A 23,442-nucleotide genomic window follows, 5' to 3' on the forward strand; every position below is an offset into this window, starting at 1 on the left:
TTGAGTTTTGATTAGCACTATTGTTATTACTTTGAAATTCTGAATCAAGAGTCTGACAGTTTTTAAGAGCTTGGGAGACAAACTACTGTCCCCTCTCTGGGTTTTCAGTAGATCAGAACCATTTAACTTTAGGATTACATGCAGTATTTTGATTTACTAATACTCTGAAATTCACAGAATTCTGCTCAGAAGTGGCCTTTGAAGATTGCCCTCTTTAGCCTTTTGTCAGGACCTTGCATGGTGAGGTTTTGACTTTCTACAGCAGTGGTCTCCAAACTCTTTTGATCATGCACCCAATCAGTAAAGATATTTTAAGTGTGCAGCTCCAATATATGTACCTTTTTTAAATTATATGCATATGCTCATTACGTATATGTGATAAAGTGTGTACACTATAAAGCTTAAACAGAAGAAGAAAGGATAAGGTAAAGATGAAAAACACCATTTTAAAATGTTTTTTTATTTATCAATGACAAAAAATATTTTCTTCCCACACCCCAAAGGATTGTCTTGTGCACCCCTTGGGGTGCATGTACCCCACTTTAGAGACCACTGATCTATGGGACTGAGATTATTGCAGCCTCTCAGGGCGACCTATGCAAGTGCTACACCACTCTCATTGTGTCTCTTTTTTTCCCCTTACGACCAGACAGAATTTCCAGTGGTGCAGCAAGTGTCCATCACTTCTTGTACTTCTGCTGCATGCCTCCAAGAAGAGTTTGATTTAAGCTCTCAAGAAGCATCCTTCAGGTAGTGGGATCCAGCCAGTAGGTGACACCCTGACTATTCTAGCGCTCTTAGCTTCTCCTTGTCTCTCACAGGCCTAAGCCCAGTTAACAGTCTTTGTGGCATCTCTCTTGTACTGGGGAGGAGGAGGTGGCTGGGAAGAGCAAAACTGGAGGTGCTATTCCAGATGCCACCTTATAAATGCTGAGTAGTGGGGCCAGCCCGTTGCCTGTGCTTCTCTGCTAGTACAGCCCAGTATGCTGTTAGCCTTCGTTGCTACGAGGACACATGCTGCTGACTCACGTTGTTTTACCTTGGTGATCCAGCTGATTTAATGCTGAAGTGTTTTTCAGAGGCTGTTGTTAAGATCAGCTGCTAGTCTCTTAGAGATGGAAACGCTGATCCTTTGCATGTACAGAGGAAATGCACTGCCCAATGATCTCAGCCTTACAGTATTCCTTAACCCTTAATGAACAATTGACTGAGAAAAAGCAGAGTTGTGTATGTCTTTAGAACACGAGAGTAATGCCACAGAAACATTAAAGGACCAAATCTGAGGGCATTTAAGGGTTAAGTTGTCATTACAGTTCAGGAAGGCAACTTGCTTACTGAACTGTTGAGTGGAACTCAGTCTTTGAGCCTTAACATCATTTAGCTTTTTGGCTTGTTAGTGTAATCCATTCCTTAATGGTTCCTCAGGCGTAAGCCTGGGGTCTGTAAACAAATCATGTCTAGTAAATTTAGATGCCTTCTCTTTGTTTCATCTTTGATAGCCTTCAGGAAAATCTTTCAAAGTCTTTCAAATTCCTGTGATAAGAAAATGAATAGTGGTTTAGTTGGGGGTAGTGAGGAATAGGTAGTTTGCTACCTAAGTCTCATGAAAAGCATTAACCTACACAACTCGGTTGAAATCTCAGGAGACCTCATATTTTTCGTGCATCCCAGAACAGACCAATTCTGAAAGAACAGTGTGAGCTGAGTTAACGATCCTGAGCTACACTTTGAATGTATACTACTAGTTCAGTATATTCGGTAGCAAGGCAAAAAGTGAGATAACTGTTCAACTGCAGCAGTTGTTGCTGTGCATGAGTCAGTATAAATTTCTAAATAACCATGCCTTTAATGCGCCACCAGTAGAAAATTACTTCTTGGCTGTTTCTGTGCTTAGCAACAGTGTATTACCTATCTATTCATCTAATGTGTCATCGTCCTTGTCTGGTCCCTTTTAATACGTCCACAAGAAGGGTGTAGTGAGTTGGCCTTAAATAAATCCTTCGGTTTACTCCATGTGTTGTTTTAGCCTTTCTGAAGGCTGCTGCATCCATTAGTTTTCAGTGGTGCAGGAAATCTGGCTAGTGAATTGTTTGTAGTGGCTCTGCAGGCTGAGCCTTTACCTGTTGACCAAATGCAAGCTGCTTTTCTTATGTCCTTTTCAAGACCTCACTAAATCCTAAGTATATTGGGAGGCTAGCTGGAGGTGGAAGACAGTTATATCATCCAGAACAGTTTTAGGTGGAGTAAGGCTGAAATTATGGTATGCACATCCTTTGTTTTCAAGCATTTTCAATGTGGAACAATATTTTCAAAAAGTTGTCGTCAAAGTTGTCAATACCTGTGCAGAGGAGTAGTAATGATTAAGTCAGCAAATTGGAGACAAAGCTTGTTACATTATTCCAGTAGAGATTGTAGCCATTTGCAGCCAGAGGCAGGGGAAAATATCCTCCTTGTTGCTAAGTGAGGTACACCTGTTGATATAACTGATACAGCCTGTCGGAGAGCTTGTGTTTGGCTGTCCGCCTCTATTATCCTATTCTTTTCAGAATCAGCTATTCACAGGATTGAGTTCACTCTTGTTTTAGAAAGAATAGCTTTACCTTTATGTATTAAAACCTTTTGTTATGCCTAGCTTTTTAAGCTATTCATGCCATTTTAGTAGATTAAAATGGCTCGGTTTCTTATCACTGTCATGGTTTGTCATTTCCAGACTTCCTTCTGACTTCCTCTTTTTTCCTTTTTTTTTTCTTCTTTTATTTTTTTTCCCTGATAGCTCATTACATGTTCTGTAATGAGAAGCCAAGAACTGGTACCTTCCCTTCCTATTGGAAACTCCCGCATTCAACAACTCTGTATTTACTGTTAATGTGTAAGGGCTGTGTCCAGTTTTAATCATGTAATATTTGTTCTGTCTTTTTGTTGAAGAGAAATGTTGTGTAATGTCAAATAAAGGTACTAATAAGAGAACTGGAAAAACAATCTTAAACTTTATCAGCAATACCCCTCTCCGGAAGATTCTCATCAAGTTAATTGCATAAGCTTTTTTCCATCAATTATACTTGTATTTTAATTCTTTACAAATAACATCCAGTGTCAGCTATTAGCTTTCATTTGGGCTCAGATCACTGTTGGCCAACCAGCCTCAATTGTACCATTTGCTTTGCCCTTAATGCAAGACTTAGAGTTTTCTTCCAGACCTCTGAGGTCTTTCCCAGGACTCAAGTTATTTGCAAGTCTTTTTGAAAGATCTAGGTAGATCTCTTCATCCAGAAGTCTAGAATGCAGACTGTCTGGGCCTGCTGATCTTAAAAACTGTCTGTGCCCATTTGATACCCTTGCATCAAATGTGATATAATGACATTTATTTCCAAGATATGTTTATTGAGCTCTTCTGCTTATTTTAATGCCAACCTTTTGTCCATTTTATCCAACTTCCCCTCCTTCTGCCCACAGTACTTCTCCCTTTTCAAATTCCTGTCTGTCTTTATTTGTCCTCATAGCTAAAAAGAAAAACCACCTGCAGCTGGTAGACATACTCTGTCTGTCTGTCCAGATTATGTGCACTGACTTGTACAGATTACTGCCCCTTGACTACTGATAGGGAAAAGGCTTTTGATGATACGTGTAGCATAGACCCACATTGGTGTGAAGTTTAAACCTTTAGTCTTCAATACTATTTCAGTGGCATTGCAGAGAAATCTAATATCGTATTGTCAGGCATTGATTTATTTTTTCCCTTAGATTGATTACACAGTCTGACAGATAGCACTTTTATTATTGTTACAGAAGGTGTCAGGAATAACACTATACCTAGTACCTCCTGTCAGGGTTTATTGATGAGCAGAGTGCTTTGTCTCCAGAATAAATCGAACACTTGGATCCAGATATGGAATTTAGCTGTGTCCCAGTTAAGGCACTGAAGGCTGTGTGCAAAGGTGACTACCCACCTAAGCACTCGGTTGCCTGTGGGAACCTAATTTTCATACAAATCAAATCATTAAACACCTGTGTGAGAGAACGAATGAACCTGAGACCAAATGTTACGTATATTTCGAATCATTCCTATCTTGGAAGGGCTGAACAAGTTGTCCTGACAGTTGTATTTAAGTCAGTTTGGGTTATGTTTAATTCTCACTGGTGTCCAATTTGATAGACAAGTTTTGATTTATGCCTAATAAATGGTGATGGCACTGACTGCATTGTAAGTCATGTATTCACTGAAAAGTAGTTGTGTGTTGTAAAGGAGGTTAGTGCTTTCTTATATAAGAGGCTAGTCATTAGCATGGTGACTTGGGAGTCGTGGGCTGGGTTCAACTTAAACCTGGGGAAGTTCAAGCCAGCTTAGTCTGGGAGCATGCTGTGTTATAGCTTGGGGCATTGGAATTCCCTTTCTGTCTGTGACACTGCAGATAAGAGCACAAATTATTTGGAGCACAAATTATAAGATCAAGAGGTGGCAGAAGAGCAAGCCTGGTTGTAGCTATCATGGGAGGAGGGATACTTTGATTCTAACCCATGCTTCCAGGCTGTGCATTCATTTTACATTAAACGACCATTGGATGATATCCTGGGAAGCTTACCATCAAACTTGCTGGCTTGAAAGATGATCCAAATAACTTTCATCAGCCCTCTGCCATCTGCAGAAGTGGTGGGGACTGACTGTAGCTTGGAGGATTTTTTGATAAGTGGAAAAGCTTTTAAAGTAAGGTAGGAATATAAAACTCTGTCCTCATTGCTTGGGAGACTAATTAGTCTGGCTAAGCAGGTATAAATGACTTGGCATAAGCAGTGATGAATTCTTAAGTAATCACAGTTAGGTTTCAAAGTCTTTTACCCTAGAGGGATTTTTTTCCCCAACTTTAGTCTTTGCAGAGTAGACCAGGAAAGTAAATGAAACCTCTAAAATAATTTCAGAATATTATTTTTTTCCAAGTTTGTGATTTTATAGTTATATAGGACAACATTCAGCATGGAAATAGCTAAATCATACTGTATATGTATAGCTGTATTGAGGGCCTTATAGTGCTTTGTTAATACATTTTCTAGAAGATGTGAAGTCTTTGTTCTGTGTGAGTCTTCTTGTACTGACAGCACTATATTCCAGATTTTAGCCCACAGCAGATATACAACAACATCTGCTTTAGAGGGGCAAACCAGTAAAAGCAGTCAGTTGGGTGGGATGGAAGTAGTTTTGGAGAAGGCTTTTGAGTAGTAAGCTGTAATAGGGTCTCTTTAAATTCACCAAATACCATCTCTAGAACTTGGTACCGAGGTCAGTGTCATTAAGCTGACTTTATCGCTCCCTGAATTTTATCAGGTATCTCTTTGTTTAAAGTAAGTTTTATATGCTGTAACTACTAAGCATTTCTGTTCATGAGCAGACAGTATTATATCTATTTGCAAGTTTAAAAGTGTTTGTAGAGTTTCATTAGCCAGATGATATCAAGGCAGAACTTTAAAAATCTGTAACATTACTGACTGTCAGGCTGTGTAACTTTAAAATTGTACCCATCTATTTTCACCAGCCTACTGTAAGTACTGGCTAAGAGAGAGGCAGTTCTGCCTTAGAAATATTGTACAAGCTTATTCTCAGCTTAATCTTTATGTCTATGATTGATGTTACAAGCACTGTTTTCACATGCAAAATGTGATTAACTTGTGGGAATTCTGAACGTGCCATTCACTTCTAGTGAATTCTTTCCATCTGTCTTTTTGTTTTGTTAAGAAATATCAATTTCTCAATTATTGCTGATCTAATTTTTTTTTTCTTTTCCCGAAAGTGTACTGAGTCTGGTTGAGGTGGAGTTAAGACCAGTATACTAAACCAGCATAACTTAGTGATACTGTTTGGGTTTTTTTTAACAAAATGAAATACAGTTCCAAAGGCAGTTTGTTGGACTTGCAATATGTTTTTCCAGCATGGAAAAGTGGCAATCTTCAGCTTTTCTGGTCTTAATTCTTCCATCCAGTCTTCATATAGCGTTAACTCGCAAAATATCAGAAAACACATTACTTACGACTTGTTAATATAATTGAAAGGAACCCTCTGCTGAATCTTGCTTTCTGTTATGCTGTTACTTGTCACTCATCAGAGTTGAAGTGGATCACTGCTTTCATGGGCCTCTTGCCTGGGTGCCTTTTTTTCTTGTCATCAGATTTCATGTACCTTTACAGTGTGTGCTAATGAGGGCTTGTTCATAGTACAGTTATGAGGATTGTAATTTTGTGTACAAGCATTACCTCTTTTCCCCATCCCCCAAGTTTTGGCTGCTGCTAAAGCTACTAAAGAGCCACAGGTTATCAAAATGACACAGCTTTAATTCTGGGTCTAATACACTTTTAAAGTAAAGACATGTCAGATTGTGCAGAAGATTATTGTTTTTATTCATTTGTGTCTCACTTGAACATCTCCTAGTAACTAGTTGTTCCTAAAATAAGTGTCTAAGTCATTATAATAGTAGAAAAAGTGGGTTGGTGATTATTTAAAAAAAAAAAAAAAAAAGGAGGGGGTAGTGGTAGGGGAGACAGTGTACCTGTCCGTAGATCTCAATTTTTTACCACTATATATGTAACTTCTAAGGCAACTGTACTTTTTTTTCCCATTTTTCTAGTAGGCATTTTTTCAGAAGTTCCAGTCGAACTTAAACAAAATATTCTGGTTTATAGCCAAAGTTAAAGGTTCAGGTTTGCTAGCTCCAAGGCTGTGATGTATCTTCTTCTAAGGTTCAGCCGCTAGAGGGGGTCTGAACCTACCCTCTGTATAAATAAGGCTCATACTACCTGGCAAAACACATCAATTTTATATAATTGCTGGAATGTTGTGGAAACGTGCTTTCTAAAGGGGTCTAATTTAAAAATCTTTTTTTAAAGTGAGGCGGTTTTTAAGGATGATTACTCAGAAATATTTATATAGTTTAACCATTTGCATAACTTCTCTTTGCAGGTGATCTTGTGAATTAGTGTACCATCAATGATGGCAGAACATCCACCATTACTGGATAGCACTTCGATTATAAGTAGTGAAATCCCTCTTCTAACTTCCCCTATTGTTAGTGGGGATGGAGCACAACAGGTAAGGAAACTTCAATTTTTTTAATGGTTTTTCTTTTCTTCCAACAGCATCACTAACACTGTAAAAGATAGTAAGCCTTCACCCGGAATATTTTTGTGTGGCCCTGGTTATGCGTGTGTTTTAGAGATGGAGGTGAAGGTGTAGAACTGGTGCAGAGAAGAGATTATTTGTAAGGACTATGAAGCAGAAAATGTATCTTGTGAAAGAACATCACTGAAGAGCTGCCAAGCTGTCCAACCATGCTTGAGTCTTAATTTGGAAGCTATATATTTGTTATCACATGACCTTGTTAAGGTTAATAAACCTTCCCCCATGGTAGAGCTTACTAGCTCAGGTACAACAGCTAACAGCTCTATGGTCTCTAGACTGACAGTTGCTTATAACTGGGTATCTTGAGTGGTGGGACTTGATTTTGTATGTTAGTGTCTGCCCAGTTTTTTTTTTTAATAGGCAAAACCAGTCAAGGTGATATAAAAACTTATGATTTCAGAACACTTAAAGGTCAGCTCCAGTGAGGAAGAAGTGTTGGCAAAACACGTGTCCATATCTTTAACCTAGGAAGAGTATTTTAAGCCCCAGATAACCACAGTTCTGGAATGACATCCAATGGGAGAAAAGGAATGAAATGTTAAGTTAAATGGATTGAAGTATCTGAATGGATTGAGAGATCACTGCCTGTGATAGCAAGAGACTGCACTTCATGATCTAGAGAAGTCTCTTACAGTCTACCATTCCCATGCTTGTTCTTTATGCAGAAGAAATACTTATCATAACAAGGAATTAATTTGTGGGTAAAACCACAGAAAAGAGCCCTTAAATAAGACTGGAGAATGGATTGCAACAGTTCATAGATAAGATTTGGGCTGCAGTGAGATCTTTGCAATATAGGCAAAGCTTAAATACAGAGAAGGAGCCGATAAATCTTTTTTTAATGAATGTATGGACAAAACATTCTAGAAAAAGAGAAAAAACAACATCTGAAGTTGCTTTCTCTTCCAGTTCTTCTTTCAAAACATTTAGAAGTAGTAATCTGTAACGTGCAAGAGGAGAACTGTTACCGTTCTTGTTTACGTTACATGTTCCGCCTTGAAAAGTTCAATTTTAAAGCCTTGCTAACAAAAAAAGTAAGCATGCCTAGGCAAAGTTAAACGTACCACTGCCATTTCTTTTCTTTACCCAATTGTGACTATTCTTTCTTTTTACTGTTGTTTAAAAAACTCTTACAGATGTATCACAGAACCCTTGATGTTGGAAGGGACCTCTGGAGGTGATGTAGTCCTGTTTTCCCCCACTCAAAGCAGGGTCAACTACAACATGTTGCCTAGGACCGTATCCAGTTGGCATTTGTGTATCTCCAGGGATAAGGGATTCCGCTGCCTCTCTGCCAGTCTGTTCCCCAATATTCAAACCACCTTCACAGTTAAATAATTTCTTACATTTTAGTGGAATCTCTTTATTTCTTTATTTCAGTTTGTGCCCGTGGCCCTTTTCCCTGTCACTGGGCACTGCTGAGAAGTCTGGCTCATTTTTATTTATTCCTCCCACCTTCAGGTATTCATGCGCACTGCTAATAAGATCTCCCCTGGTACATCCCTTCTCCAGGCTGAACAGTCCCAGCCCTCTCAGCCTCTCTTCACATGTCAGGTGCTCCAGTCCCTTTATCATCTTTGTGGCCCTTTGCTGGATTCTCTCCAGTATGTCCATGTCCTTCTTGTACTGGGGAGCCCAGGTCTGGACCCAGAACTCCAGATGTCTTACCAGGTGGAAGGATTGCCTCCATTGACCTGCTGGCAATGCTCTTCCAAATGCCACACAGGATGCTGTTGGCATTTTTCACTCGAGGATGCCTTGCTGACTCACTTGCAACTTGTTGTCTGCCATTCCTTTTCTGTAATGTTATTTTTGAGTCAGCCAGCCCCCCATATGTACTGGTGCATGGGATTATTCTTCCTCAGGCACAGGACTTTGCATTTCCCTGGGTTGAACGTCATGAGATTCCTGTTGCCCATTTCTTTTGCTGTCAAGGTCCCTCTGGATGGCAGTGTGGCTGTCTGGTGCGTCAGCCACTCCTCACAGCTTTGTATCCCTTGCAAACTTGTTGATGGTGCACTCTGTCCGGTAATTCAGGTCTTTAAAGAAGATAGTAAACATAATCTGTCCCAGTAGCAATCACTGAGGTGGATGACTAGCGAATGGTCTCCTGCTGGACTTTGCACTGCTGAACACACCCCGTCGAGCGAGGTTTCAGTCCACCCCAGTGCCTGTGTTCATTCAGTCTGTACCTCAGCGGTTGCTGTGTGAGGATGTTACGCTAGACAGTGTCTAAAGCCTTGCTGTAGTCATGATAAGCAATATCTACTGCTCTCCCCTCGTTCAACGAGCTAGTAATTTCATTGTAGAAGCCCATCCTGCTTACTCTGTCAAGGTTGCCCAATTAAAGCACAAAAAGGTCAGGCAGGCCACTATTTATTTATAAGAATCTTACAATTATTTGTTGTTTGCTTTATATGGTACACTAATGAAAAGGGTATGTATACTTTCAAATGAAGTGGGATGAATTAAAGTACAACACATCGTAATTCTGAGCATTTTTCATATTTTTTGAAAAATATTTTAACCAGAATATTACTTCACTGTATTCCTTTTTTTCTTGTAACTTTGAAGCTACAAGAAGTGTGGAGGCTTTTGCCTTCATGATGGAGTTGCTCGTTTTTCTGAAAGTCTCCTATTTTCTTAGCTACAATACATTCTGCAGGGGTTACTTCCTTAAAATATGAAAACTACTTTTCCAGTTTCATAACAGTGTTGTGATGTTGGATTGCATAATCTATAACATAATCTGTAGTGCTGACAGAATTTGTGTTCCTATAGTCGAAATTCAGATCTGTGTTGTCTGCGTAAATAAATGTGTATTTTCCTTCTGTCTTCATAGCATGTAGGTTGGACTGTAGCTATTGTAATTCTTTTAGCCAGTTCTGACTGAAAAAAAAAAAAGTATTGAAAACTGGAAGAAATGTCTTTATTTAAATATTTTGTTTATATGTTGATATTTCTTATGTTAGACTAGTTAACTTACAAGTTTATGTTCAGCTGTAAAATATCTGAGGTTTTTTTTAATTAATGCCACCCTCCTTGCATCTTACCAGAATTGACTATTACAATTATTGTGACTTAGGTTGTACATACTGCATAACTGAGTTACCAAATGGGTATAGACCATTCAGTGCTTTTCTGGAACACTTCGTATTTTCAGGATAATCTGTTTCAAATACTTGAAGTTCTGCTAGCAGTTTAAATGTGGAATAGCAGTACAAATATTTGAACATGGTAAGATGAAAGGTCATGTGCTTCAAACAGTGGGAAGTGTCTGATCAGGTTAAAGCTGTAACTTTCCACCATGTTTTAAAACAATCCACAAAATTAGAGGAATGTGTGTGTTCAGGCCGAAAACATCGGGAACTTAAACTGTGTGGATGTTCATATGTTACTCGGTGTGCTGCTGTGGGAGACTGCCTTGTTCTGTGTCCAACAAAACAAGGGACTAGTGTTAGCTTTATAGGACAAAACTAAATAAAACGAAAAGCAAAGACCAAGCCCGTGAGCTCCTTCCTCTCGAAGCACAGAAGTGCTGCTTTTGCACCCTCTCATCACTCTGTTGAAGGTGAGTGAGTAATACACTCCTTATATCCTGATGGCGAGTAAGGTTGCAGATGAAGTATGGAGAAGATCCATAGGAGTTGTTAGAAACTGTGACGCCATGCAAACATGCTATGAGGACAGCAGTGCTTGAGGGTTTTTCATATAAGGGTAACTACCGCAGTGAGGCTTTACTGATTACTGCTGAAGCTGGACAGGAAGGATGTGTTTGATTACATGAGTCCTGATTTGATGGTGGGGGGGTAAACTCATGATTGAGAGGAAAATGAGGAGGCAAGAGTTCAGACTACTTTCTTTAACAGCCACTTTGTTTTCCTGATATTAGACTGATGTTAAATTGTTTTGGAAAGTTTCTACGGTACCCAGTCCTGTTCCAAGACCAATCGGTAAACTGCTGACACAAGTTAGTAGCAGCCCTGGAGTTCTGGATCCTCTCTGTGCCTTCCCACTAAAGCTAACAGTTGCAAAGTGACACATGCCTATATAACTCTGGTGTCCTTTATTACCAAAAAGGTAGATGGCACTCCCAAAGTAGCCCAATACCTGTTAAGACTTTCCTTTCCTTCGGGGAGTGGGACACACAGTGTTTGACCGTCAGTCATCTTTATTTCTCAACAAGGTATAGTGATAATACTTCTGGCTTAGCAAGCTGGTTGATTATCCTCCAAACTTTATTCAGAAGCTTAGATGCTTAGTGGGTTTTCCAAAAATCCTGGTGCGTGTGTATATATATATGTAGTATGTGTCTGTGTATATATGTAATGTTGTGTGTGTGTGTATATATATATATGTACTGTATGTGAGTTTAAGTGCAAATTCCTTGAACTGAAATAAATATTTAGTATCAAATCTACAAGCTTGTATTTCTAAACCAATTTTTTCTTTAAATAATCAAATCTCCGATCTTAATATTAACCTGTTATCATAGGAGTAAGTCTTCAGTCAGTAGAGTACTAGATGGTTAAAAAACCATATTAAATAATTCTGAGAATCCCCCTTTTTGGCTTCCAGGTTGTTTACATGCTTGGAGTCACAGCAGAAATGTAATGGTGAAGATGTAAACTAGATTACTAAATGCTTTTCCTCAGTTTTAGTTCTGACACTTCTGTTTCTGAAAAGCATATGGTACACTATCAAGTTGCAGCTTGCTTTGTTTGTGCCTTTCTGCTGCAAATCAAGCCTAGAACTGCATATGTTTTGTGGTCTTTTCTTCTACAAGAAAAAAAATTCATGTTAAAAGTTGCTTAACAACATACACTGTTATATCTGTTCTCAATGCCTTCCATATTGTGCTGTTTTATTTTCCTTTGTCTGTGTTTTGATTTTCTGGAGTACAGAGTAAATGCATGGCTGCTTCTACCTTTTTTTTTTGGTTGAGTTTTTTTAGTGTATTTTGTTTTGGGGGTTTGGGTTTGTGTTTCATGTTTTGTTGTGGTTTTTTTTTTTTTTATCCCCCTTTTGCTCTAATGAACTAGCAGATGCGTGTAACTTTTCCTTTTGGAGATTCATTAAAGTCTTCGTTGACAATTATTCTTCCATCCTTCAGTGACTTCATAGCATTGAAGCGCACCAGAACCGTGTTCACTGGAACCATCGGAACTCTGCTGTGTGTAATGCTGCAGCAATAGCTTATGGACGCTGATTATCAAGCTGTAATTTTTCCAGGATTGATTAGTGCTTTTGTGTAGCAACCATCACTGGAAAATACATAATCAAACTTATATGGGACATTCTGTATACAAAAGATATTTTCCGTAAAATTTTTTAACTGGTTGATGGCTGTGATTTTTAAAAAAAAAAAAACCACCATAAAAAAGCAAGCTATGAGGATGTGAGTTTTGATGCCTCAAGGTTATTAGATTGTTTCTTTGTCTGTGTTAATCATGTTTTTGGTCAGGAAGAGTAAAGTTTTTTCTCAGTTAAGTGGAAATTTTTTTTTTTTTGCCTTTGAGATCAGAATTTTCTCTGATGTATTTAAACTATATTTTTGATTTTGAAACTTGCTTTAAATTTCCTAGAAGCTGCCATCATCCTCAGCAGAAAGTGAGGATTCAAAATTCTTTGGTGTATAGTTATGTATGAATACTGTACTGCTTTTGCTTAGCAGAAAGCAGCATCAGATTTATTGCACAATTTCTACTAGCATCCAAATATATTTATTTTAATATTTGCTGTCTGTAAATAAATATACAAACAAGAGTGAAGGCTGTGTAGTTCATAGCTTTTCCAACTAGTATTTAGTGTGAAAAATCATGGAATGAAATATCCTTATAAAAGTTCTCTGAGTAATCTGTTTCTCTCTAAAAAAGAGAGAAAGAAGTCTGTTTTCATTTGCGTGATATGACTCCTAGATTAATTTTGGTTTCTGATACAGTAGATTCCTCCCAAGATACTTGAGGCAAGATTCAAGATTTCCCCAGTTAAATGAATCTCTTCAGAAACTGACATTTGGGATAATTGGATGACATGTGAAAATCAGATTTGAAGTCAGTTAGTCACTGTAGGTTGCTAATATAGTCAGTGGGGAGAAATAAGCATGTCCAGAAGATGATATCTTTCATGTTTTAGGAAGGTGACTAAAGATCTCTATGTTTTGGGTGGTTTGGTTTTTTTTTGGTGTGTGTTTTTTTTGTTGTTTGTTTTTTTTTTTAAATGAGGTGAGGAGGCACAAGTTGCCTGGAGCTATAAGTAAGCATTGAGGTAGCCCAGTTCCTCTCTGCCATCTATTGCAAGTGGGCCCAGTGCCCGAGTCTGCTCCTCTATCAGTAAGGTTTGGAAGGGCACAGTTTTGTCCAGGTAGTGTCCTGGACTCAGCCATGTGCCTTGATCCTCTGCTTTCCCCTTCTGTGCTGTGGGACATTTAATGCTGAATAAGCCAGGACCTGAATGCCACAATTCAAGACCTACAAAGTCACCCTTATTGCTTATATATGTTTCCTCAGAAGACAGCTGTTGTAATCTCTGTAAGTTTTGACAGAAATGTAACTGCTTTGCAAAGTCATACTTTTAACTACAGAAACACCACTCTTAAAATAAGTGAGAATTACACGCTTTGCAAACAAATAATCTGAAGTACCTCCCCTGCTAGCTGAAGCCTGCTTTTTGTCCCCTGGTGATTGAGAGGTTTCTTTACTTACAAGTGGGCAAAGTCCATCTAACCCTCTGCGTATTACAGAATTACACACTTTATAGAGCAGCCAGAATGACATTCACCAGGAAGGGACAGACTCAGGGTTACACACCATAGCAAAAACAGCCCTTGACTTTAATTTTTCTCCCTTTCTTTTTGGAAGTAAAGGAGAAAATACAAGAGAGGGGCTTTGGGTTGTAGAGATTTTTCCCACCAACCCCTTGGTCCAGTACCAATGAGCCTTCCCAACTTGATGAAATTGAGGACACAGCCTTTAATTCTTCCTCCAGCTCAGGTTTGTGTTGTCACACAGTGTTTTGATATCCACCCAGCTGTGTGCAAATCTGGGTATATAGAGAACTTTATTAGGGGGAAAAAAAGACTACTTTAGAAGTGCTATTGAAACTCCTGGAATTCTAATTTTTTTTTTTTTTAAGAAATGCTGTTTTGAATAACTGGAGAGTACAGTTCTCTGCCACTTCCGCACAGCCAGAATGAGCTCAGGTGCTGCAGGCTTGGTGAAGGTCTCCATCAGTAACCTGCTACTCCTGGCACTTACTGGTTGTAGGGGAGAGAAATAGAGCATCTGTCCTGCTTGCTGGGTCCTCTTCTTGTACTTCAGAAGGGTGAAGGAAGTCAGGACAAGGGCTGAAAGGGCTCTGCCTCAGCCTACAGAGGGAGAATCAATTGTAGCTTTATGACCTTTCTGAAATAATGTGTTCAGCTGCGGGGCCAAAGGTTGATCATGACTGCTTTATAGTGTTGTATATCGTTTCTTGGTGAATGCCTAACTGGTTGCACACACTTGCAGACATATCCAGATATTACTGAAAAAAAAAATTCTTCTAAGTGTCATTGACTTGTGTCACCATTAGCAAATCTCTACCTCACTTTGTTCGGCTAGCTTTCATAATGTTTGTAAGATATTTTATTTATTTATCAGTAGATAGGAAGGAAAATGCTAGCAAAACTCTCTAACAGTTGTACAACTGTTGAGCTCCTTTCAAGTGTGTGCTAACCAGCAAACTAATTCTTCCCCTCTTTTCAACATTAAGATCTTCACAGACTGGAAGTAGGCAGTCTTCGGAAGTATGTTTGTTTTTGTTTTGTTTTGGTTTTTTTTGCATAGTGAAACACCAAATAATACCTATTTGACATAAAGTATTTTACATGGCAACTGCTGGTACAGCTTGCAGCCAAAGTGTGGGAATTGCAAAGTACGTACAGTTGAAGTACAGCTGGAAAGAGTCTTCAGTTTTGATGCTCAGTTGAAATAATTGTAAGGGTGTTTTGATTCCACAAGTGTTGTATGAAGACAGGGTTATTACAGGAAGAGAATATTATTATTTTATTTATTCTAAATAGAATATCTAAAAACCTGTTGTGAATTGAATTAAAAATCTTCAAAGTGATTTCTTTGAACAGTGCCACATGTAGCACTTTACAGCACTTTTAGTTTTGTTTTTTTATTTATTAGAAATAATGTTTTTGATTCTCTCGACTTTTAGTAGCATCTTAAGCAACTGGGGATTTGGGGTTGTTTTAATTGTAATTTTCACTTCATATAACCTTTGTGAATTTACTTAGTTTTTGTCAGTTATTGTCAGTCCTGTACCTTTCAGTGCATCTAGATACAACTTCTGTGAAAGCTTACTCCCTGGTTTTGTTTTGGACTGTTGCAGATACACAAATTGATCAAGGAAAGTGCTTACTGAGGGGGGTGGCCCTTGCAAAGTAGTAGCTGAAAGCTTTGCCCTTGCTACCACTTTGCTGTGCTGTGTGAGCTCACTCTCAGCCAGTTTTGCTTAGCGTTGTAAAGCTAAAGTCCTGTGGACTTCAAACAACAAGTCATCATGAACTGAGAGTAATCTGGTTGAAGTCTTCCAGTTTTTATTTATAGTTTGATGTGTGTAACCACTGGCAATGACCAGATGCCTCGGAAAGTTCCAGAGTTCAGTGACTGCCCCTAATACCGCTTCCTTCTGTAAAACCAGGATTAGCTTAAATTTTGAATCGCATTTGAAGCAAAAATATTTGTCTATTGCATTATCCAGATTCTTTGAAACACTTCTGTTACCCTTATGTTTATACTTCTACTGATGTAAAGATACAATAGTGGGATTATTTTAAGCAGCAAATTTTCTGTTAGCTGTCTGCTAACCACAGAGCATGTCAGTGCTGAGGAAACAGATTGGGTTTGCTGTAAATGAGACAAATAGAACTGTGCTTAGCCAAGCTGTGAGAACTGAGAATGCAAAAGAGAAGAGACAAAGCAGAAACAAGTAGATCAAAATTGTGAGTACTTCTCAGTAATAAAGAATGAGACAGACGCACTTACAGAAAATACTGGTTGATGCTGTTATGTGTGGACGCTGATAAGTTTAGAACATTTGTCAGTGACATTAGATGCAGATCTTAACATTTATCGTTTACTGGTTCTTTTCAGAAAACTTTATATTTTTACAAAACAAGGGTCCAAAACTTTTTTTTTTCTTTCTTTACCTGCTCCCACCTGTTGTCAGCTTTCTACTGATCATCCTTCACATGAAGAGAAGGGGGGAAACATGAGTACAATAAGAATTTAAAAAACCCTTTCATATTGACTAAAATAGAAAAAGAATAATCGCCAATTCTCAGGTCTTTCCAAACCTGCCTTTCTACAAAAAGCAGTGAAAGCTTATTGAAATCTATAGATTTTGAATATCAGTGGCACTGAATAGTCTAGTCATCTTTCCAACCTTCCTGTTTCCAGTTGCTTCTTGGGATATTCTGTTGTCTTAGTACATTCATTGGTGCTGACAGTATCTTGTAGCAGTGGTTAAAGTTGAAATGTTTGCTGATTTTATTATCTGTCAGCTGCGGTTTAGAAAAATGATGCAGAGTTGCTTGCTCTCCTGAAAATATACATAGGCCTTAGGAGAATGTCAGTGAAAAGATGGATTCTCTCTCGCTTTCTTCAGGACGTGGTGTCTAAGCTGAAACAGTTTGGATTGTGTTTGGTTTTTTTGTGGTGTTTTTTTTTAAGGAATCCTGAACATGTAAAGTGTTACTGCAACATATTATGTAGAATTCACTTAATTCTCTATGGTCTTCATGCCTAGTCCTCAAAACAAAGATTTATTCATGGTTTTAACTACCCAGATCTTTTCTGTTCTTCATTAGGAAAGTGTTAATCTTCATCTATGGAGCAGTTAGATCCCTCTAGATTATCAGCCAGTATTAGCAGATGATAGGGTAGAGAATTGTGTAGTTGTAAGAAACCTGCAAATTGAAATTTGCCCAAATAACAGAAAATTTTAGAACTTGTGTTGAGTGTTGCATTGTGTTACCTGGACAAATATCAATGTCCAGGCCACTTAAAATAACAGGACACTTAAGAATAACAATGAGAAGCCTGTTTGTTCCTATCTTTCATACTAAAAACCAGAAGATAATTTAAGGCAAAAAATAAAATTTTAACATTACTTCTCCTTATAAGTACCATAGAAATATTGTGTGCTTAGTCTTCTATGAATTGGCGTGGTATTGTGCACAGCTTAACCTCAGGTTTTCAGAACTCTTTATTGGTTACCAGCCAACATAAATGGGGAAGGAAGAAGTCTTCAGGAAGTCTGAAAGAAGATGAAGATACAAAAATCTTAAGAAAGATGATTTTAAGAAAGAATTAGTTGGAAATAACATTCTTCACATCCATGAAGTTCTTAAATTGTTCTAAATTGCCAAAGGCTTTAGACACAGTTTTAATTCAGCTTTTATTATTGATGTGTCAGCTGTTCCTATTAATAATCTTACGCTCTCTGTAATACCTGTTACATGGATCTTTTGCATTTTTCCATTTAATCTGTTTCCTAAATGTTAGTGGGTTTGATTGTGGAAAAGACTAGCTGGTAGCCTCATTAGCATCATTATGATATGAACAGCAGATTTTGAACACACAATCAATGGAAAAACAACTTGTGCTGTGTTTGTAACTGACATCACCTTAGCTGGACCACAGATGTGATTCCATCTGGCAATTCCTGTGCTGCTAATTAATAACAACACTCAAGTCTTGCAGTGTTCTTTAATCAGTAGCTTTTAGGCATGTAGAAACGCTGTTGTACCAGTCCTACAAACAAGGAAACTCTGGCATAGGTGAGGTGACAAACACACAAATCACAGCAAGTCTGAATTAACATATTGAGCCTGTGTCCACTCTTCCCTGTTCACTGGACCACACTCTGTGGAGCCAACCTAAATGTAATAATTTTCCTTGTAATAAAAGACTGTATGTAGATCAAAAAACAGCTGCTTTGAAAGCTAAATGTTTTCAATAATAAAATTATATGAATATGTATGAATAACTGCTACCTTGAGCCTATAAAGCTTTTACTTGATAAAGAATTTCATGCTGATCAAATGTTAGGAATGTGACTTGAAGTTAAAATACCAGAAAGTTACTTTTTTGTTATAAGTAGGCTATAGGTTTTTTTACATAAAAGTGCGTATGTACGCTTGCTTATTACCTTTGAAGATATTACTATCCAAGTAATTTTTTTTTTGCCTCAGGTAACATTTAATCAGTAATTAAATGTTGTCACATTCCAGATGCGAATTTCATATATCTTGTCTTCTTGGGTTAGGACTTAAACTGGGGTGATGTTTATGTCATATTTGAAGTAATTTCTCACAAAAAGGGAGGGAGGTGTGTTTTGCCCCACGTAGCTGTCTTTCCACAGGTGAGAGTATGCCAGTGGGTCCCTGCTACGGTTGGGATTAAAGACCACAGATGTGAGATTGCCAGAAACTGATACTGGATGTTTTCAGTTCAGCTCCTTAGTGGCGACTAATAGAGGGAAACCATCTTTGTCAGCAATCTGAAATATCTTAAATATTGATATCCAGTAAAAGGTATTTCTGGTTATAGTATTATTTAGGGCAGAAGTATGTAAATTATAAAGAAATATTGGGAAACAATTCTTTCTTTTCATGCCTCTAAACGTACCTAATAAATGCACAGTATAGAGTAACACAGAATTTAAGAAGTGCAGTAGAATGCAGTTGATTATTTCTTTGCTTTATTTTTTTTTCCCTCATATTGAGGTTTTTTTTCCTCCCTCCTTTCTGGCTTATTTGCAAGCTGAAGTCATGAGCTGCATCATAGATTCAAGTATAAAGTCAGAAGTTGGTTCGTTTTGAGCTCATATATCCTATCTGGGTATCGGGAGGCTAAATTAAAAATGCAGTTATAAAATGGCATATATTTGGAAGCTTTGTTCTCTTAAACCCGAACCTTCTGTTGACTGACGTTAGATGATCCAGAAGCAGATGCTGCAGCAGCTATTTGTTGATTTAGTTGCTATGGTGACATGATACATTCGTGTACAGCAGGAAGCTCACTGTACGTTGGCTAATTTGATAGGAAGGAAGGCTTGAGGTAGGTATTGCTGACTATATTGTTAATTGATCCTACCTTTCACATCCTGCCTCCACATGCTCTGTGGATGCACGGCTATAGAGGACGGGGAAGGGAGATCCTCCTGCGTGGCGTTTAGGTTAAGGTGCCCTGTTTTAAAGGAGGGGGAGGCAGTGCCCAGCACATCGGCGAAGATTACCTCAGTATTAAGTGAATGGAACAGATTGAAGCAGCCGGAGTGGTGCCTGTTGAATCTTCCTTCATCCTTTGTCACTGTGGTAGCACCAGTTGAATGAGAGAAATAAAAGGATGCGAGCAACAGTAAGTCAAAGTGCTAAGGCTTTTGAAATGGGTTACAAGATAAAGCATGTCACTAATTAACATCTTGATTGGAGCTATTAGTGGAGAAAAATGTAATTGTTCTGAATACGTGCCCTAATGACAGAGCATAAATGTGGCTCTGCCTGGAAGTTATGTTGTGTTATATTCACCCTTTTCCAGAAATACACCCTTTTTTAATCTTGTTGCAGGCAGACTGTTAAAGATACAGTGTACATCTTAGAAAGGGCTTGGCTATACCCCACTCTTAACAGGTTGAGTGGTTTAAAGATTTTTCAAGTCAGAATGGCCAAAAGCATTAGCTATAGTGTTTTCCTAAATTCATTGAATGTTCAAAAATGAATTTACTTTTGTCCTTTTGGTGAAAAATACTTCTCATCAGTACTGCTGAGCTAATTTCAGTTGCAGTATTTTTAGACAAACCACTGCTGCCTTTTTTTTTATGTTGATGTATATTAATAGTGCATTTAGAAATATGATTTTGGTGAAGTCTTCCCATTATTTGTGATTTTTGCTGACAATCATTTGCTACTGACTCAGCACCTGTAACCATATAATGCTAAATATAGGTGTTTTCAGATTAATAAGAAACAAAACAAAACCCCAGCCCCAATCCTGAAGCTCTTGTCTTTTTCCTATTAAAACATCTCAGAAAACAACACTGTTTCTGCTAGTGTTGAAATGGATTTTGATTTGATTCTCTTTAAATTATGGTTTCAAGGGTTCAGGGAAATGTTTTGGAACACTTTACCCTCTTAGTTCCTAGGAAGTTTGGTTGGAGGAGAGAACCCCAAAATGCCCTACAGCCCCCAAAAGCACACACATCCCCCAAAACCACTCCAGAATGACAGAAAAAAAAGAACTGTGCTTTTTGGTAGTATTGTATTGCTTCAATTTGTAATCTCTCTTGTTATACAGGAACAGTCTCTTCCTATGTTATTTCATTTAAGTATGTTTCAACCACAGTTGTAATAAACATAATCTTATTTCTTCACTTTATATATGATTTTAGCAATGGATAAAATCAATGCAATATATTCTAGCTTTTCCCCCCCACTTTCTCCTTGCCTTCTTACTTCCCCACATTTTTCAGTATAGCAGAGTATGAATTGAGTTTGGTGCTAAAAGGTTGCTTGCTTTTTTTTGTTGTTGTTGTTATGATATATTTAGTGGCACATCAATTAGCATTCTTCTTACATATATTCAGAGGCTTTTATCTTGTTTGGAAAACTTGTCCCAGATTTCAGTCATTCTGGAAAAATATGTAAATTCACGAAGCGTAACTAACTACTTTAAAGGAAGATATCAAGTAACTCATTCAGTTCCTTTTCCCTTCGGTGGGAGGTGGGGGGGTGGCTGGGGAGAGGGAAGGATTCCAAATATCCCTTTACACTGAAATTCAATCCGGTTCCTTTGGTTTTCTTGCCTTTGTGGCAGCAGGCAGTGCTCGCCTGTGGAGAGAGTAGAGTGCCAGTTCTCACATGGGCTTATCCCACAACTGCACACATGACACAAAGTATTTAATGTATTTTGGTTTCTTTAGCCTCAGTCGGGATTTAAAATTGTAACCTTTTTCTTTTCCCCTTCAGAAGGGTGAAAGTCCTTGATACTGAAGGATGTGTTTGAGAGCGAAGATATTTTGGAGAGGCAGAGAGACCTTGACGTCTGTAGATTTTTCTTTAATGCAAATACAAAAATATTTCTTCCGTATCCCAGTAACTCTGAAATGGTATTTTCGGTCTTTCAGCTAGATTCTGCTGGTTAGAAATAAACCCATAGGTATCAGGAAAACCAAATCTTTTAAAATGATGATGTTTATTCATTAGCTACCAACTTTTTCTACAGGCAGAGAAGCTTTTAGGTATAAAGCATTTATTTGGGCAATGCAATTTGTTACCTGCTACAAAAGACTTGAAAACGTGGTTGTGAATACCAAACTTGTAAACAAATTGTTACTGTATCTGAACTGAATCTCTTGCTGTTTGTGTTGGCTTGGAAGTGTTAGAAACTGCATTTCAGTCAGTCTTGTCCTTTTAGAAATACAGGTATTATTTGAACTGCCACTTTGAAAGCATAATACTTGGATCATCCTTACATGGTAAAGATAAGCTAAACTCCTTTCCACAAACCTTATTCAAGTCTTGTCTGCAAAATTTGCCCCAAATTAGGTAGGTCTTCATACCTTTACGGAGCAGGGTGGAGGAGAAGGGTAGCAATTGGCTTAATTCCAGATTTGTTTTGGTTTGTGAATATGAAAGATCCATCTAGTATAGATCTAATAATTTGTTGTTTAGGGTGGTTGTTTTGTGTTTTTTTTTTTTTACTTCAGACTAAGTTTAAGCTTCTAGAACCTAAACAATAAATTAAAAATATTGTCTCTGTATATATGATACAATAATGATAATATTTTGCATATGTAGCTTTTTCAAATAAAATCTCTTTTGCCTTACAGATCCACTGCATATATGTATTTGATACAAGTGGCAAAATATTTTTGAGGCGCTGGTTTTTGGCTGGTGCTATTGTCCACGTATGTGTGTATTTGGGGAGAGAGCCTTGTTCTTTAGTCTCTGAGTTTTATTCAGAGCACTGCTTTTGCATGTGAGTAATGGTAGGTGAAAGAAGAAAAATGTGTCAAACTTGCTATGAGAATTTTTTTATTAAGTTAGCTTTTTTAGAGCTCATTGAGTTATTTCAGGCTTCCCTTAGTGGCTTTTTTTTCCCCTTCATAGGAACAGAAATAGTTTGGACTTCTAATTGTATTTACATTTTCTGCTATGGAAAGACGTTGCTTTAAAACAGTGAAGTAGCATGCTTGTAAGTCCTAAGGTTTTTTGTTTTCCTGTGCTGCCAATCTTTCACCTCATTTAGAGCTCTTATCAGGATGAATCCAATTTTGGTATTGCTATTTCAGAGTAATATCCGTAGGTTTTATTTTGGTCTTGCTTACTAACCACCTGATGGAGAACAGCTATTAATTGTGCAAGCCTATTTATAGTTTATCATTATTTTTTGTGTGACTGAGAGCATTGGGAAAACTTTTCCCTGCATGTCGGGATGACACAGGTTTGATGCTGCCTTTCTTTCCCGGCAGCTAGCTGAAATTACCTTGAAACCTGACAATCTGCTAATGCATCATGTCTGTTAGTAGGGTGGAAGTGGAAGTAGAGATGCGGATGTGTGGATCATAGTGACAGAAGGAGGGGTCGTTGGTAGTTGGTATTTCAGTGTAGTTAATGGGCTTTTTGGCCTTAATTAGTGTGCAAACGAACATATTCAAAGCAGGATTAGCTGGCTCTGTATTTTAAATTCCATTCTGTCCCTCACTGGTGCTACATATTAGCCTGCATTATGTGACTGCTTAAGAAAGTATTCTGTACCCATGAAAACAAGGATTAGTGAAATACAAATCAGCTATGTTTGGTATTGTTGCCATTCTGCCTTTAAAAGACATTGCTGTGAACATATTGGTGGGGCAAAGTACCTCTAAGAATCTTATTTTGGCTTCTGCAGCCTCTGCTGAAAGCCTCTCCTCTTACTTCTAGACATTTCTGGAGACGAGCGTTAACATTTGGCCTTAAGTTTTCCCTTTTTTTGGAGCAGTCCTCCTCAGTGGCTGCAGCTCTGTCTTACACAGATTTCCCTTCCACTCTCTGTTGTTTGTATCCTTAGTCTTATATTATATTTTTTTCTGACTCCAGCCATTTTTCTCAAATTTCATTTCTTCAGTGTTAGAAATAGACTGTAAGACTTGAAAAAACATTCAGCTCCCTTGCTGGTTGAGTCTGCAGAAATACCGTGTAGTTTCTCTCGCAGATAGTGAAGAGTTCACTGAATAGAAGTAAATAC

The 23,442-nt window shown here is 38.0% G+C and overlaps 1 protein-coding gene across 1 annotated transcript in view; it reads left to right on the forward strand.

Annotated features, from left to right (window-relative positions):
* Nucleotides 1-23,442, forward strand: part of FNDC3A (fibronectin type III domain containing 3A) — a 125,726-nt gene that overhangs the window by 11,262 nt on the left and 91,022 nt on the right. The window contains exon 2 of the mRNA XM_014965979.1: nt 6,944-7,072. Coding sequence (XP_014821465.1) covers nt 6,971-7,072 — 102 coding nt within the window. The 5' untranslated portion in view covers nt 6,944-6,970. The remainder of the gene's footprint in view (nt 1-6,943; nt 7,073-23,442) is intronic.

The sequence above is a fragment of the Calidris pugnax genome, unplaced genomic scaffold, assembly GCF_001431845.1.
Source record: "Calidris pugnax isolate Ruff unplaced genomic scaffold, ASM143184v1 scaffold20, whole genome shotgun sequence".
NCBI lineage: Eukaryota > Metazoa > Chordata > Aves > Charadriiformes > Scolopacidae > Calidris > Calidris pugnax.